Consider the following 18,116-nt stretch of genomic DNA (forward strand, 5'->3'; position numbering starts at 1 on the left):
TTGAAAGACTTGAAAGCTTGGACTCCCATGGGAAACCACTAACTAAATTCTTAGAAAAGAATCATCCCAGTCCATTAAAATATGTCTGTGTTTACCACTATGATTGCATATGCCTCTGACCTGCTGAAAAAAAAGCCTACAGTGTGTTTCTGATAATAATTGATAACTGCATTCTGATAAGACTAGGTTTTTCTGTTTTGAGTTTCTAAAATATTTAAGACTTAGAGTTACTTATGATAATTCCAAGAAATGACTTTTTAATTTGCATGTGTCCAACATTTAAAGATTATTAAAAGTATGCTACTTTCATATTAATTTTTCTTTGATTTTTCAAGCTATAAAAGAGATGGAAATATTTTAAAACTCTCAAGTCATATATGGAGGACTATCTGATAATAACAATAATGGTTGTTATTAGTATACTGGGCATTATTTGATATTTGATACAATCACACAGATGATAGCTACAAGAAGCAATTGTTGTGATTACCCATATTTTCAAATACTATTAATGGTCCAGATGTGTTAGTTGACCCCTCAAGTCCTGAATTTAGTAGCATCAGATTGTTTAGGTAAAGTCACAGTTTGTGACTTCAGACGCTTCTTAGACACATTTGTGCTCTACCAATAAATCATATTCTAGTCATTAACCAGAACAAAGAAGACCCTCACATAATACAAGTGTTTACATGGCTACCCTCTTGGCAGCCATTGCCCAAGAGGATCTTATTTCCACGCTGATACAATTATTTTTTAGAGAGAGAGAGAGAGAGAGAGAGAGAGAGAGAGAGAGAGAGAGAGAGAATTTTAATATTTATTTATTTATTTTTAGTTTTCGGCAGACACAACATGTGGTGCTGAGGATCGAACCCAGGCCGCACGCATGCCAGGCGAGTGCACTACCGCTTGAGCCACATCCCCAGCCCCCTCGCTGATACAATTTTGTTACTCAAATTCAATCCCATATTTAGAGCTATTACTTTGAACTGAGGACTTTATCAGGTTTGTAGAGAGGAAGAGACATCCTGCTTACATTTGAAAAGTCTAACATGGTGGTGTGACTGTGGAGATGCTGTGGGGTCCGGCAGTGTGTGTGCCCATCCAGCTGTGAGTCTGTCCTGGAGGGCAGGGGAGAGAGAGCTCTGAAGCCTCAGGAGGGTGTGGGACTGACTTGGGCTCTGCAGGGAGAAAGAATGCCTCAGGATGAACCCACACATTTTGCTGATGACCATAGTGTAGGAAGGATTGATGAGGATGGTAATACTCATGGTAAGAATTTTTCTCTCAGATTCTCACCAAATGCTGCTTCTTCATGAGGATGATAGGAACAGTGAAGCTCCCAGCTTTCCTCACCTGAGCACCATGTTTTTCTGTGAAGTCAGCGTTGGGATCATAGCCAACACTGCTCTGCTTCTCTCCCACATCCCCACATTTCCTCTCCAGCACAGGCCCAAGACCACTGACCTGACCATTGGTCACTTAGCTCTTGTCCACCTAGTGATGCTGCTGACCGTGGGGTTCATAACTGCAGACACTTTGGGGTCTCAGGGTTTAAGGGATGACATAATATGTAAGTCAGTTATTTACTTGTACGGGCTGATGAGGGGCCTGTCCTTTTGTACCACCTGTCTGCTGAGTGTCCTCCAGGCTGTCACCCTCAGCCCCAGAAGCTGCTGCTTGACAAAGTTCAAGTGTAACTCCTCACCTCAGAGCCTCTGCTGCTTTTCCTTCTTGTGGGTCTTTAATATGCTCATCAGTGGTCGCTTCTTGATCTCTATTGTTGCCACTCCCAATGTCACCACACACAGTCTCATGTTTGTTACTAAGTCCTGCTCTCTTTTGTCTACAAATTACTTGTTCAGGTATATGTATTTCTCCCTTGTGACCTTCCAGGATGTCTTCCTTATAGGACTCATGGCCCTCTCCAGTGGTTACATGGTGAACATCTTGTGGAGGCATAAGAGGCAGTGCCAGCACCTTCACAATACCAGCCTGTCTCCAAAAGCATCCCCAGAACAGAGGGCCACCAGGAGCATCCTGCTGCTCATGGGTCTCTTTGTGGTCATGTACTTTTTGGACTTTGCTGTCTCCTCCTCTTCTGCAATGTCATGGAACAATGATCCAGTTCGTTATTGTGTCCAGATGCTGGTGGGCAACGGCTATGCCACACTGAGCCCTTTGGTGCTAATCAGCACCAAGAAACAAATGATGAGGTTCTTAACATCCCTGTGGGGTAAGGATGGCAGATGCTTAATTATTCAGTAGTGGCTTTTTTGTTTCAATATAAGTAAATATTTTCACTTTCTGTTAAGTCACTGAAATTTATGATGTTCTCATATGTCTCTTATGCATGTATTTTTATGTAAGTAGCTGACAAGTGGATCAGAGGTTTAAAACACTATCACTCTCTGAAAAAAATGCAATCTTCTAATTCCAATCATACCCATAAGAACTGATGTTCTCACCCAGTATCAGACTGTAAAGAATAAGCACACCTCTGTATTTTCTTGGATGGCCATATTGAAAAAATAGGAAGACATTAAAACATCATGTCCCCAAAAAAGGGACATCCCCAAGTCAAGGGAATGATGAAAATGAACCTGTTGTAAAATATCCAGATCAATATCATCTTGAAAGACACTGGCTGGCTCCCATGCATACTGGAAGGCAAAGAAAACTAGTGTTACCTGCAGAAACCACTTTCTTGTACATATGACCAGAATTACTGGTCCCAGAATTACTGGTCCCAGTGGAACAGGCCAACTGATCCCAGCACAAGTAGCAGATACAAGCTCAGTTCTTCTTGAGTGGGTTCTTAATGCTCCTGTTATCATCAGAGGATATGAAACTCTCCATTCTTCACTCTTTCAAAGGAAATTCTCCAGAAGCCTCCAGTCTCAGAGAAGCCCCCTACTATCTCAGATCAATAGTAGCACTATTGATCCCTCTTGTTCTGAGGCTTTAGTTTCTTAGACTGCACATCTACTGGTTCCTCCAGCTCTCCAGCCTGCAGACAGCCATTGTGGACTACTTAGTTTCTGGTTGCATGAGCCAACCTAATAAGCCCCCCTTTTATAATTATACTTCCTGTTGATTCTGTTCCTCTAGAGAACACTGACTAATGCACTGACCTATACAATACTTATTTTTTCTAGTGTGGAGGGTAAATTCTGCTCATGAGGTGCCCACCAGTTGACTTGCAGGTGAAGTGCCCTGACGGATAGAAGCACTGCTTATCCAGCCCTTCACCCATGAACATCCCCATGAGCATATTTCAATAGACACATGTCTTACATTTTCTTTAGTTTCTCAGCAACCTGTCCTACTACCCTAGCATAACTGGGATGTGGACCTGTCCTGGGGACAGCTCAAGAGGCCAAGAAGAGCAGGGAGAATGCACTGGAAGGATTCACCAAAAATATTTTTGAGGATTATTGTGATTATACTTTTACATGTTTTATATATTTGTTAATTTGTATGTCATAATAGGCACAGTTTATTTGAGTTATACCTCAAGAAACCTATTCAAAACAAATTGAAATGGAGAGATCCTAATACCTTGACAAATAACTTGGTGACTATAATAACTAATTAAATACTTATACAGTATGTCTATATGGGTTCATAGAATGTAAGTAACATTGTAATAACTGATGTTCAAACTGTGGTAATGTATAAAGTTTGAAAAAAACTTAAAAGTTTCATAAAGTAAAATTATGACTATCTTTGTACTCTAGATATAATTTAATAATAATGGTAGCATAAAATGATACAGGATAAGAAATGTAATTATCTATATTCTTGCAAAATCTATAAGCTGCTATAAAAAGCTATAGATCATATGGGTGCTTAATCATTGAGCCACATCCCCAAACCTTTTCTAAATTATTTTCTTTATAGAGATAAGATCTCACTGAGTTCCTTAGGGCCTTACTAATTTGTTGAGGCTGCCTTTCAACTTGTGATCCTCATGCCTGAGCCTGATGAGTTACTGGAATTACAGGTAGATCATATTAAAGAAAAATGTTAAGCTTTCCAGGTGTAGGGATGCATACCTGCAATCCAAGTGACTCAGGAACCTGAGGCAGGAGGATTGTGTGTTCAAAGCCAGCCTCAGCAAAAGCAAGGTGCTAAGCAACTTACCAAGACCTTGTCTCTACATAAAAAATAACAATGTCTGGGGATGTGGCTCAGTGGTTGAGTGCCCCTGTGTTCAATTCCCAGTATGCCCCCAAATCATTTTTTAACTATTTTATATATGCTTTGGATACCAGAATATTATAGTTCCAATCATTGCTAAACCTTTTTAATAGCATGCTATATCTTTTTAACAGATTTCAATGCTGAATATTGGTATTTACATCTAAAAATAATAAAATAATATTTGAATTCTTATTTTTATAGCAGAATATTAATAGTAACAGAATGCACACAGACAAAAATCAGAATTTCTCAAAAAACACTTTTTAAACAATCTATTATGTCACATGTGTCTGAGAATCTTGTTTCTTAACCTGAGTGATGTGAATATTTTTTTCTGCATATTATAGGGCAGGATAGTTAGTATGAAGGACTCCTGTTCTAACTTCTGGATAAATTAAGATAAATATTAATTTAAATATTTAGAAATATTTACAAGAATAGGTATAATCTGAAAGTCAAAATATAAAGAATTATTTAAAACTAGATTATAAAGCAAATGGAATTCTGTGTTCCCCTGTGATAGCCCAGATACCAGATATTCACATTTTGGTTGGGACAGATATCTGGTGGAGTGGGACAGTTCACATAATTTTCTACAGCTGATTAGATAAACAGCAGATGGGCCATGGGAAGTGGCAGGCAAGTTTAAGTAGGAGATTAAAGATGAGAGTAGGGTGGGTGACAGGTGACAGAGGATATAGCTTGGATACAGTGTCAATAAAAGTTTTCCTTAAAGCTCACTGGGATTTCAAGTTTAACTTACACATGACTCAAATATCTGATGTTACTGATTCAAAGCAGGAAAAAAGGAAATGAAAATTTACTCTCAAGAATTACCTAAATTTTAATTAGCTATATATGGGTGGAGAATTTTACATTATAGAACACTCAAAGCCTATGTTCTGTAGATGTTGATGAGAAAAAAAAAAAACATGATCAATACCATTTCAAATATTTTATAACCACATGTGTAATAAACATAGGTATTAAATATTTAGATATTGAATATTTAGGCTTTTTTAAAGACTCTCTGGTGTCAAAATCTGAGAGAGTTATCCTGAGTGGGTTTATTTCCCATTTATTTCCTGTTATGCACTTTTATCTTTCCCATGAAGTGGCCTGACAGTGGTAATAGAAACCATATCCTTCTGACCAGACAAAACAGGTGTTAGGACCTTTGACACCAGAAACTATAGAAGGGAATCCAGAGGAGAGAGGATCCTAGAAGTGGAACTCTAGTCTGGGTGGGTGGTTATCCCAGCGCAAGTCTCTGTCTGACTCCAGGCACATCTGGGCCTGACTTAAGCCAACCTAGATGATCAACACAGACACAAATAGAATATGAGAGAGAAATTACAAACTAACCTGGCATAACGGAGTGCCTTTTAAGACAACAAATAATCATCCTCTAGATTTCCTTCACTATACATAACAAATGACATGCCATGTCTTCCTTAACTATCTGAAAGTCCAAATATAAAGAGTTATTTAACCACTGTCTGTCTGTGGACATAAGGTATTTGGGTATTTTGGCTCTTGTTAATCTGTCTTAAACAGGGAGTTCTAATGTCCCATAGGGATACTGATTGTAGTTTACTTGTACATACGCTGAGCAGGTGGATTGCAGGAACAAGTTAATTCTACTTTTAATTATTTTAGTACCAAGGATTGAAACCAGGGGCACTTAACCACTGAGCCACATTTTTAGCTCCTTTTAGTTTTTATTTTGAAATGGCATCTCATTAAGATGCTTAGGGTCTCTCTAAGTTACTGAGTCTGGCCTCCAACTTGCAATCATTCTGCCTCATTCTCCTTAGTTGCTAGGATTACAAGTGTGTACCACCATGTTGGGGCCCACTTTATTTTTTAATGCCAGTTTCATACTGATTTTTGTACATGCTGTACCATTTTATATCCCTGCCAATAATATAAAAAGATCAAAATTTATCTACCATTTTCTCAACAGTCATCATCTTTAGTTTTTTTGTTTGTTTGTTTGTTTGTTTTCTGTTCATAGTTAGCATAACAAGTATGAAATGATGTCACATAGTGGGATTTCTTTATTGGTTTATTGACAAATTACAATTGTATTTATTGGGTAGAAGATAAGGTTAAATTTTGTGAAGATAATATGCAATGATTAAATAAGGGTTATGATATATTACTTTTAGTTTTGTTTTACATTTCCTTGATGAGTAATTGATAGCATTTTATTACTATTTGGGCCATTTATATTCCTTCTTTGTGATAAGTATCTAATCAGGTTCTTTGCCCACATTTTTATGGAAAAAAACTAATTTATTCATGAGTTCATTCCTTCATTACTTATTTCTGAGATCCCCAGTCAGGGGAAAGCAAAGGAAAATATGAAAAAAAAATGTAGACAAGGAACAAATTCTTATTTAAGGCACAAAAGTAAACACTAAGGTAAAAAAGGAGTGGATTACAAGAACACCTTTCTCAACACTGGGTCTACAGATAAACCATGAGCTTTTCTCTTGAGAAGAAGAGCATAGCCAAAGCTAGTGTGTGTGTGTGTGTGTGTTTGTGCATGTATGTTTTTGTTTGGTACTGGGGATTGAACCCAGGGACACTTAACCATTGAATTACATTCCCAACCAATTGCTTTTCATTTTAAACAGAGTCTCAAAAAGTTGCTCAGTGTGGCTTCTAACTTGGAATCCTCCTGTCTTAGCCTCCAGAAGTGATGGATTTACAGGTGTGCATTACCACATGTGGCTGAATCCACAACCTTAGGGTCGTGATTTGGCTCTGTCTGTGATCTCTTCAGCTGACCCTGACATACAAGGTAGGCTTTTGAAAATTTGAGAATCAACAGGAGAATAATTAGTATTTAAAAAGCACTTAGCTTTTTTTTTTTTTAGCATTTTACACATATGAATGCATTTAATCTAGATGTTAACACAATAAATTTATTACAATAGGTACTTTTTTTTAGCATTTTACACATATGAATGCATTTAATCTAGATGTTAACACAATAAATATACAAAAATAGGTAATACTTAGGTTAATTATTCTGGTTATATCATAACAATGAGAAAACTGAGAATGGGAAATGAAGTACTTTTATCAAGGTCACATGCCTAATGATTGCCATGGATCATCTGCTATCTGTCTTTGCCCATTTTCAAATAAGTTATTAGGTTACTGTCATTAAGTTCTAGGAACTTCCTATGTATTCTGAATGTATTATTATTGTTATTTTTATTATATATATATATATATATATATATATATATATATATATAATTATTATTATTATTATTATTATTTGCAGTACCAGGATTTAACCCAGGGTTACTGTATCACTGAGCCACATCCCCAGTCTTTAAAAAAAAAAAAAAAACTGGGTTTTTTTTAGTTGTATTTATACACAGTACATTTATTTCACTTTTATGTGGTAATGAGGATTGAACCCAGCACCCTACATATGCTAGGTGAGCACTGTACCATACCACTGAGCCACAACCCCAGTCCCACCCCCCAGTCTTTTTTAATCCTTATTTTGAGACAGGGTCTTGCTAAGTTGCTGAGGCTGGTCTTGAACCTCCTGCCACAGATTCCGAAGTCACTGGGATTACAAGTACACCATCAGAGTTCATTTGTTTCTTTTAAATCTTTTTCTTAGATTAAAAAAAAATTAGATTGAGTTGAGGGTGTATCAGTGATACAGGGATTGCCTAGCATATGTATAACCCTTGGTTTGAGCTCCAGGACTAAATAAACAAATATATGAATGTAATATTAAAAAAAATAAATTTTGGATTGACAGATAATATTGACAACTATTTATGGTGTGCAGTGTAATATTTTGATACATGGATATATTTTGTAATTATAAAATCAGAGTAATTGGTATATCTAACACATTGGGGGTAAAAGGATAAAGAGAGATTGGTAAATGTATCTACTATATTTTCTTCTAGGAGTGTTGTAGATTCAGGTGCCACATTTCAATCTTTAATTTGTTCTGAATTTGTTGCTTAGAATGATGTTAGATAAAATTTTAATTTCTTCTGTATGTGGATATAAAGTTTCCCCAGTACTGTCTGTTGAGTAGACTAAAGGAAGTGTAAAGGGCTTAACTTTCCCATTATACAGTCTTGGCATCATGTGAAAGAGTGGTTGTGTATGTATGAACACATTTCTGCATTTTTCCTTCTGTTTCATTAGTCTGAACGTTTATTCTTATTCCAGAATCACAATGTTTTATTTAATATATGCATGGAATACATGTTGCAGCCAGGAAGTGCAATGCCTTCTGCTTTGTTCTATTGAAGCCTGCATGGCCTGATCACTTCTTAGAAGACCCACCTCCTAATACTATTATATTGGCAATGCCTTAAATGTGGAGAGGACACATTCAAATACTAGTTGGGTGATTTTAGCTTTATATAGAGATAAGTATTGTTTTTCTATTTCTGTAAATTATCCTACTGGAATTTTGATGAGAATTTTATTGAATCTGTAGACTGCTGTGAGTAGTATGGATATTTTAACTTACTGTTTCTATCAATCCATAAACATGAGATGTTTTCCCAATTATTTGTAACTGCTTTAATTTCTCTCAACATAATATAATATAGTTTTCAGCGTTAGTCTTCCACTTCCTTTGTTAAGTTTATTTCTATGCATTTGATTATTTTTCATGCTTAATTTATTTTTTCACATTTGAAACATTTAGTACTTGGAATTGAACACGAGGATGCTTTACCACTGAGCAACATCTGAAGTCTCTTTCTTAATTTATATTTTTATTATGGAAAGTAGATATGACATATGAGTAATATTTTTTAAAAAAATATTTATTTTTTAGGTTTAGGCAGACAGAATATCTTTATTTTATTTTTATGTGGTGCTGAGCATTGAACCAAGTGCCTCACACATGCCAGGTGAGTGTGCTACTCACTTGAGCCATATCCCCAGCCCCGACATATGAGTAATACTTTTAACAATTAGTGCATTCATTTTATTATGGAATTGTAACCATCAGCCATTCCCAGTGCCTTTTTTTTTTCAAAATCTAACTCTATCTAATAAAACAAATTCACCATTGTCTTTTTTTCTGAATCCTTGAAACCTGCCAGTCTGTCTTCTGACACTATAAATGAGAAGAATCTAATTCTACCTTCTCAAAGTAGATTATGACAATATTTTTTCTTTTGCAACACATTTTATTTGATACAGGGTATTGAAGTTTCTTCGGTAGTGAATGGTGTGCCATGATTTTTTTCTTTTTGCTATTGAAAGCCAATAAATTCCAGGCCAGATTTTGATTCTAGATTCATCTACTTATGCACATTGTGTTGTTTTTAACATTGGCTATTGTAAATGATGCTACTATGAGCATAGGTATACAAATCATATTTTCATTTTTTTTCTGCTGTACTCGGAGAACTACAGTTAATGGATCATATGTTAATTTATGGTGATAAATGTTACCATATTTTATTAGGCAAGATATGGATCACTGAGACTATTAACTTATAAAAGTATTGTACACTTTTATGCATATACCAGAATGGGTTAACCCAAGCTATGAATTTGAGAACAATCTCTCAAGTGTCCCTTGCTGAAATCAAGCAGAAATGTAGCAATTTTGTGTCATCTTATAGGTAAATGACTAAATTATCTATTACATATTTTCCATCTCTGTGTATCAAAGTAAATCAATTTATTTAAAAAAACTATAAAACCAAATATTATTTTCTTTAACCTAGAATGCACATACAATTTTTCATAATTATAAAACTGTTCAAAGTCTCATTAACACAACCAGTCCATCACTCAAAGTTAAACACTTAGTATACTCCTCCATAATGATTTTAAAGAGTTCATAAATTGTTTCTCAGTACTGATCACCAATAAAGGACTGATTGTGGCATAGCCACATGGCCACAATGACCTGGATACCATGACCTATTGGGTCATTGTTATGTAGAATTCTTGAGGAGGAGACCATGCAGTCCAAACAGTACATGAACAAAAAGAAACTTATGAGCAGCAGAATGGTCTGGGTGGCTCTTTGTTCAGGGGATGCAGCTGAAGACAGATTATTATGCTGAAGGTGTTGGTACTGCCTTTTATGCTTGCACAAGAGGGTCACCATGTATCCACATGTGAGAGTCATGAGCCCTATAAAAGACATGTCACTGAATATGCCCAATGTAAAAAAAAATAAATGCCTGAGCAAGCAACTCACGAGTAAAATTGTTCAGGATTGAGTATTAAATATAAGACCATGCATGTTTACTGTGGAGTTGTCAACAGTAAAGATTGAGAAGTGAGCACTCAAGGACATGTAGAAAACCCACAGGAAAACCAGGGAACATAGGTTCTGATGTGGGGACTTATGTTGGAAATTTGCAAAGCAGGAACTTCTGGGGCTGAGGGTAATGGCTTGGAGGAGGCTCAGCAATTGGCCACAGATGCATGGGTTTATGTTTGGGTTATGTCCCATTTCCATTGGTGTATCTGTGTGTCCTTCTGTAAGTACCATATTGTTTTGATTACTATAACTTTATAGTAAGTTTCGAGATCAAGAAGTATGAGTTCTCTGACTTTCTTTCAAAAATATTTTATTTGGGGTATTTGTGGCCCTTTGCCATTTGGTTTGAATTTAATGATCAGCTTTGTCATTTCTGAAAAAAAAAGTACAATTGGGATTTTGATAGAGATCACATTGGATCTGTAAATTATTATATATATATCCATCCATAATTAGTTGTATATATCTATGTATATATATGCATACATATATATGTATATGTGTGTGTGTAATATTGTTGATAGACTTTATTTTATTTATTTATATGTGGTGCTGATAATTGAACCCAGTGCCTCACACATGCCAGACAAGTGCACTACCGCTCAGCCCCAGCCCCAGCCCCAGCCCTCTGGAGATTATTTTGTTTAGCATTCCCCTCTTGGCAAAATTAACTACTTCAACTTATGAACATGGGATATCTTCTTATATATGTTGAAATTTTTAAATTTTTGATCAATGATTTATATTTTTTGAAGTCTAAGACTTTCTATTTGGTTAAATTTTTATGCATTTTATTTTTATATGCAAATATAAGTGAAATTATTTTTATATTAAATTGTTCATTAGTGGCAGATAAAGCAGATGATTTTTTGAGTATTAATCTCATAATCTGTAATTTTGCTAAATTCATTATATTGGGTTTGGAAGTGATATATTTTTTGGGGGGAAAGTACCAGGGATTCAACTCAGGGGCACTCAATTACTGAGCCACATCCCTATTTTGTATTTTTTATTAGAGACAGGATCTCACTGAGTTTCTCAGTTGCTCACTAAATTGCTGAGGCTGGCTTTGAACTTGTGATCCTCCTGACTCAGCCTCATGAGCTGCTGGGATTACAGCCACGTGCTGCCGCACCTGGCCTTTGGCACTGGTATTTTTTATCTCAGATTCTTTGGCATTTTCTATCTATGGAATCATATCATTGAAAACAGGGATAAAAAGTTTTACTTCTCCCTATCTAACTTGAATGTCTCTTTTTTCTTTCTTTATTTTTTGCCTAATTGATCTATCTAAAATTATCAGTACACTGTTGAACAGCAGAGGTAAAAAAAAGGAATACCTCTCTTGTTCTGGATATGAGAGCAAACAGTTTTAGTATTTCCCTATTTAGAATAATGTTAGCTGTAGATTTTTCATAAACCTGCTTTATCTTTTTGAGAAGGTTCCCTTCATTACCTAGTTTTTGTAATTCTTAAGAAAAAAAATAACAAGTCTTCCATTTTGTCAAATGGCTTTTTCATATCAACTGAAATTATCATTGAGATTTTTATTTTCTGTGTTAATATGATGTATTACATTTACTGATATTTTTTATGTTGTACCACCCTTTCATTCATAAGACAAATTCTTTTTGGCACACTTTTATCCCTCAAAGTCAATAGTTTATATTAGTCTTGGTTTTGAAAATTCTATGGGTTTTGACAAATATATAATGATGTTAACAATGTCTTTGGTATCAGAAAAATATAGACTTATGGAATAAATCAGGAAATATGCCCTACTCTTTTATGCTTTGGAAAAGATTGATAAGCATTTGTATTAATTTTTCAAAAGTTTAATAGGCTTCACCAGTAAGCCCACAAAATAATGGACTCTCTTGGGAACTTTTTGAAAATTTATTTGATCTCTTCAATTCTTACATATTCAATTTTTTCATATCTTTTTATATTTTAGAAATTAATGGGGATTAATCCCAGAGGTACTTTATCACTGAGCTACATCCACAGGAAATTAATCAAGGAACATCAAAGAGATAACCTATCATTCTTTATCTTCACCCTCCTGAGTGGCTGGAATTACAAATGTGCACTCCATTTTATGACTCATTTTTTTGTATCTTCTAAAAGTCAGCCTTGCCCTTTATCTTAGACACAAAGCTCCTGGGAATACAGAAACTCTCTTGTTATACAACCACAATGATTTACAAAGCTTCACTATGCCTGAACCTGTCCACATAACAGTAACTTTAAACAATGGTCTTTCTTTAGAGCTACTCGAAACTCCTGACATAGCACATTGCAACTATAATATGTATCTGAGGAATAGGCTGCGTGGTGTTGCTAACTCTTTAACCTGCCTAATGACACAGGAAGAATACTGTACTACAGATGCCAATGACCTAATGAAATCTATTAATATAAACAAAGATGGCAGATTGGACAAGGATCAATTCTGCCATTTGGCCTCTGCACCTTGAATCATCTCCTTTTGATTTTTTTCCAGTTAACTAATTTGTTGCATGTAATATTTCTCAGTCTTCCCTCATTGATTACGCTTTTTATTTCTGTAAACCTGGTGGTGATGTCTTAATTTTTATTTCTGATTTCAGTTGATTTGCATCTCTCTTTTTGTTCCAGTGTGTTTAGGTAAAATTTCATCAAGTTTTTTCTATTTTGCTGACATTTTCTTAGAGGAAAGAGAACTCAGCCCTCATTCGTTCTAATCACAGGAATCAGAAATATTTTCTGGTTTGTGTTCTTCCATGGTATGGAAACTTAACTGGATTCTGGATTTCTCATGAAAGAATCTTGGTCTTTAAATTATAATGTCATTGTTTTTTGTGGGGTGTGGACCTACACTTTCTCTTCTTCCTACTGACACCATTCACTAGTTCTGTTTTGTAACAGAAACCAAGACCTGGGCACTATGTGTCACTACTCTGGACTACTTTAGCAAGAACTGGGTGCCATGTCTGTATATATACTAACTGTAACATTTAGACACTTGCTTTATTGTTTCTGGATTTATTCACATGTATCATTATCAAGCTACACAAGTTCATGTTGATGTCTCTGACCATGATGCAGTGCAGCAGGTCTCAGTCTAGACTTAACAGTACACAGCCCCATGTCCACTAACCACCGTATACATATTTGTTTTATTCTAAGAGCTGTTTATGAATTCTTAATCAATGCTTCTGTAACAAGCTTGCTATTAGAGCACATTGTTGGTGTACATTATCTCAGATGTTATCTATGGTCTTATAGTTTCTAGCTCAAACAGCACTTGTCAGAGTTCCTCAGATCAATTCCATTTTAAAATTTTTCTTTTTCTTTTTGCACATTAGAGTTCAGGATTTTTGTAAAATGAATTCCATTATGTTGAATAATGGCAGGCATCCATTTATGTGTAATTCCAGCATAGTGCAAAAAGTTCCTTCACCTTGAAAGTGGCCTCAGTACTTTGTTGTTGTTGTTGCTGCTGGTTGTTCTTATTGTCTCTGGGTTTTTTTTTTTTAACACAGAATCTTGGCTGTGATGCCCAGCCTGGTCTCACTCTTTTGGGCTTATGCTGTCCTGCCTCAGCCTCCTGAGAAGCTGGCTGCAGGCACAGGATGCCAGGCCACATCCACTTTTTATTAAAGGGCTACACTTTTGTCCACCCCTGAAAATCAGTAGCCCCAAGTCTATTCTATATTTTCTCCTTCTCAGGAGTGTCATATAAATGGCATAAAAGAAGTACCCTTTGCATCCTGGCTTATTTTACTCAGTAAACTGAATTTAAGTTTCATTTTTATTGTTGAGCTAATCAATAGGCTACTCTTTTTTTGTTGAATGAATATTTCTTGGAAAATACATTTGCTTCTCCACTAATCTGCAAAAGAATGTCTGTATTCCTTCCAATTTATGGTGTTAGTGAATAAAGCTGCTGTCAATAGTTACATATATAGTAGTGGTCTGCCTCAGGCTTGAATAGAGCCCTTGCTGATCTGCCACTAAGACTTTTTTTAATGGACATGTTTTCTTTTCCTCATCTCCCTTTCCCCCTCCTTAATTTGGGGGGCTAGGAACAAAGTTTTCTTTTCCCCTCCTAGATCCAGACAGCCTTGAGCACACACCCACCATAGGAACCAAGTCACTCAGCCTTCAGGAATAGCACCTGAAGATCTAAGGAATGGCTGTCTCCCAAATTACCAAGGGGATCACAGTTCTCCTACAGGGAATATCTGGCAGGCAGTTTTTGAATAGCTTCTACAAAAACAAACAAACAACAACAACAACAACAAACTTGCCTGTTCTACCAGGCACTATGGCTCATGCCTATTATCCCAGGGTCTTGGAGGCTGAGGCATGAGTATCTTGAGTTCAAATCCAGACTCAGAAAAAGCAAGGTGCTGTGCAACTCAGTGAGACTTTGTCTCTAAATAAAAATACAAAATTGGTTTGGGATGGGGCTCAACGGTGAGAGCCTCTGAGTGCAATCACCAGTATAAAAAACAACAAAGCAAAATAAAACAAAACAAAATAAAATAACAACAACAAAAACTTTTCCCTGTAATGAGCAGAATTACAGCCTCTGGAACTGTAGTACACTGTGAATCTTCTTTTTTACAAAAGCAATAATATACCTGCTTTTCCTTTTCCTCAAAACCATGTCCTCTTAATTCAATTGTCATTAGGAACAAGGACCAAGTCATCAGCAACATACCCCATTTCTGTGGGCATAAGTTTACAAATAATGTGGGTACAATCTGTAAGTGTGATTGCTGGATCAGATGGTAAATTTATTAAGGATAAAAAACTGCTTTTCCCCCAGAAGATGCATTAAAACTGTTAGAAAATTATACAAATCATATTTTGGCATCTTTAGAATCATGAGATATAAAATTATTTATATTTCAGTGAGTTTTTTATAGCTGTAATAAAGTTACCAAAAACTATTTTTAAAGATATATATTTATGCATTTTTATGTGGGACATTATGGTAATTCAGTACATGTTCATAAGTTGTAATAATCAAATCATAGTAATAAATGTTTTCACCTCTTCAGCTGTTAATTGTCTTTACGTATTGTGAATTTTATTTTGAAACAGACATAAGGTTGTTTTAATGAACCCTACTGTTCAATAGAAGTACTCAAACTGATTTTGTATTCTGTTCTTGGTGTCTTTCACTGAAATCTTTCCATCTGTCCCTTCCCTGCTATCAAATAAGAAATCCTCAATGACAACTTTCCTCAGGTCCTGGTAACTGCAAATCTATTTTCTGTCTGTATGTGTTTTTAAACTCAGTTCTACCTTCCACATGAAAGGTTTGTGAATTACTGTCTCATGCAATTTTTGTTGTTCTTGTTCAAGAAGAATAATATCCTATAATATGCTGAGGCCATGTTTTGCTTATACTTTCATATGCTTTTGGACACTGAGTTGCTTCCATCGTGGGTTATTGTTAATAATGCTATTATGAGAACCGGTTTATATATGATATCTTAAATCCCTACATTCCATTCTTTTTAGCAGATTAGTAAAAGAACAATTGGTGGTTCTGGTGGTAATTCATGGCAGTGAATATTGACATATTTAGTTGGGAAAAATACAGCTCATTTAAAGCACTTACTAAAACATGATATACATTCTCCATGTGTTTATAGTGGCTAATGCACACCTTCCTCATAAAAATCTTTTGCTGACACCAGGCAGATATGTTGGACCCTTGTGTTATCTCAAAGAGGTAAAGCATTGACGTTTCTGTGACACATTTGTTATTCACATGTCTCTAACAGATTTAACAAAAAATGCATATCTCCATATTCACATAATCCAGAGAGTATCTGTTCTATGACATGATTTATTGTTTGGAAGCCAGTGTATTGGCACATTAGGAGAACTTATCTATCATCAGTACTTAAATTTTTGCTATCTTAACCAAAATGATTTTAAGAAGTTAATAATTCATTTTTCAGTGCAGATTAGCATCAAAGGACTGGCTGTGGCATAGCCATTGGCCACCACCATCTGGACATAAAAGCAAAGATGGTCATCTTTCCACATAGATCTTGAGGAGGAGAAGATGCTGTCCAAACAGTACATGAGCACAAAGAAACTCATGAGTAACAGGACGGTCCAGGTGGCCCTCTGTACAGGGGATGCTTTTGGAGAAAGGCTGGTGCTTTGAAGGTGCTGGAAGTGCCTCTGGTGTTTACACAAGAGAGCCAACATGTATGAACTTGAGAGGGCCATGGGTCCTATAAGAAAGACATCCCGGAATACACCTAATACGGAAAATAAATGCCTGATGAAGTAACTCATGGGTAAAATTGTGCAAGATTGAGTAATAAATACATGGCCATGTGAGGTCACATTGGGAATGGCAGTAGAAGACAATGAGAAGTGAGCACTCAAGTGTCGCGACCCCCTCGCCAGCAAGGAAGACACGACACAGGATTCTTCTTTCAGCGGTTTATTCAGGCCTTAACTCTAGTTTTCTCTCAAGCGCACTCTCTCTCGCCGCACCCACACACAGCCTAATAAAGCTTACTCAAGTCCAATCCAAAGCTGCCACGCGGGGTTTTCTCATAGGGTATTGAGGGACAGCGCGCCAACTCTTCCTAATAAGGAGTTGTTTACCAAGATCCACAACGGAGACCGGCGCCATCTTCTAATGGCGGCAACGGTCTACCAACACGGCTCACCACACTCAAGGACATGTAGAAAGCCCACAGGAAAACAAGGACACACAGGGTCTGCTGTGGGGATTTATGTTTGAACTTGGCCAAGCAGGAGCTTCTGGGGCTGAGGATGATGGCCTGAAGGACACTCAGCAGGCAGGTGGCACAAATGGAGAAGTCCATCAGAAACCTGTGCAAGTAGATAACTGATTGACATTTGATGTAATCCCCCAAATCCTGAGACACAAAGACACTTGCAGCTATGTACCCTAAAATTATCATCATCCCTATGTGGATTAGGGCCAAGAGACCTATGATCAGGTTAGTGGTCTTGAGCCTGTGCTGGAGGAGGAATATGGAGATGTGGAAGAGAAGAAGGATGGAGTTGACCAAGATCCCAAATTGTTTTTCAGAGAAAAATGCATTCCTTATGGTAAAACCAAAAATCATATAGTTGGTTGGTCTTTTTCTTCTTTTAGGCAAGGAATCACAGAGTATATATCTTCAGAGGCAATGAAGAAAAAAATCTTTATTTAAATAATATCACAGTCATGAATCTCAGCCTCTCCTATTACCATCAGAAAATGTGTGGATTCACCCTAACACACCCTTTTCCCAATTCAGCACTCAAAAGTTTTCTGACACCTGCCAAGTGTAATTTTTTCTATTATTACCAAATCAGGTCTGAATTGCATAACAATTGTTGAGTTCCCACTGTACATCAGCTTTCCTATCCATTCAGAACTACTATATATTATTTAAAAAATTCTCCATTATAATCTTATCTTGAAGTCTTCTGGAGTAGTGTCTTATTGGTTTTTCATCTTTCTCTCCTCAGTGAAGTCCCAAGTGCATATTGAAAATGCCTAATTTTGGTGAATTCAAATGGGAGGATTACATAATTGTAGAGAATGCCATCTCTCTCAAGAAATTAATCTCAATGGAGTAGTTTT

The 18,116-nt window shown here is 36.3% G+C and overlaps 2 protein-coding genes across 2 annotated transcripts; one reads left to right on the forward strand and one right to left on the reverse strand.

Annotated features, from left to right (window-relative positions):
* The first annotated feature begins 1,299 nt into the window (after window positions 1-1,299).
* On the forward strand, window positions 1,300-2,265 carry LOC124101913 (vomeronasal type-1 receptor 90-like). Its single transcript, XM_046458141.1, has one exon. It carries the CDS (start codon window positions 1,300-1,302, stop codon window positions 2,263-2,265), a length of 966 nt encoding a protein of 321 aa, XP_046314097.1.
* Window positions 2,266-16,447: 14,182 nt separating this feature from the next.
* LOC124101914 (vomeronasal type-1 receptor 90-like) lies at window positions 16,448-17,613 on the reverse strand. The gene is made up of 2 exons (XM_046458142.1): window positions 17,216-17,613; window positions 16,448-16,910 (listed from the first exon to the last, which is right to left on the reverse strand). The coding sequence occupies exons 1-2, from the start codon at window positions 17,611-17,613 to the stop codon at window positions 16,448-16,450; spliced, it is 861 nt and encodes a 286-aa protein (XP_046314098.1).
* Window positions 17,614-18,116: the final 503 nt, after the last annotated feature.

This window comes from Marmota monax, unplaced genomic scaffold, assembly GCF_021218885.2.
Source record: "Marmota monax isolate L192 unplaced genomic scaffold, Marmota_monax_Labrador192_F-V1.1 WCK01_AAM20220418_F8-fsc00481, whole genome shotgun sequence".
Taxonomy (NCBI): Eukaryota; Metazoa; Chordata; class Mammalia; order Rodentia; family Sciuridae; genus Marmota; species Marmota monax.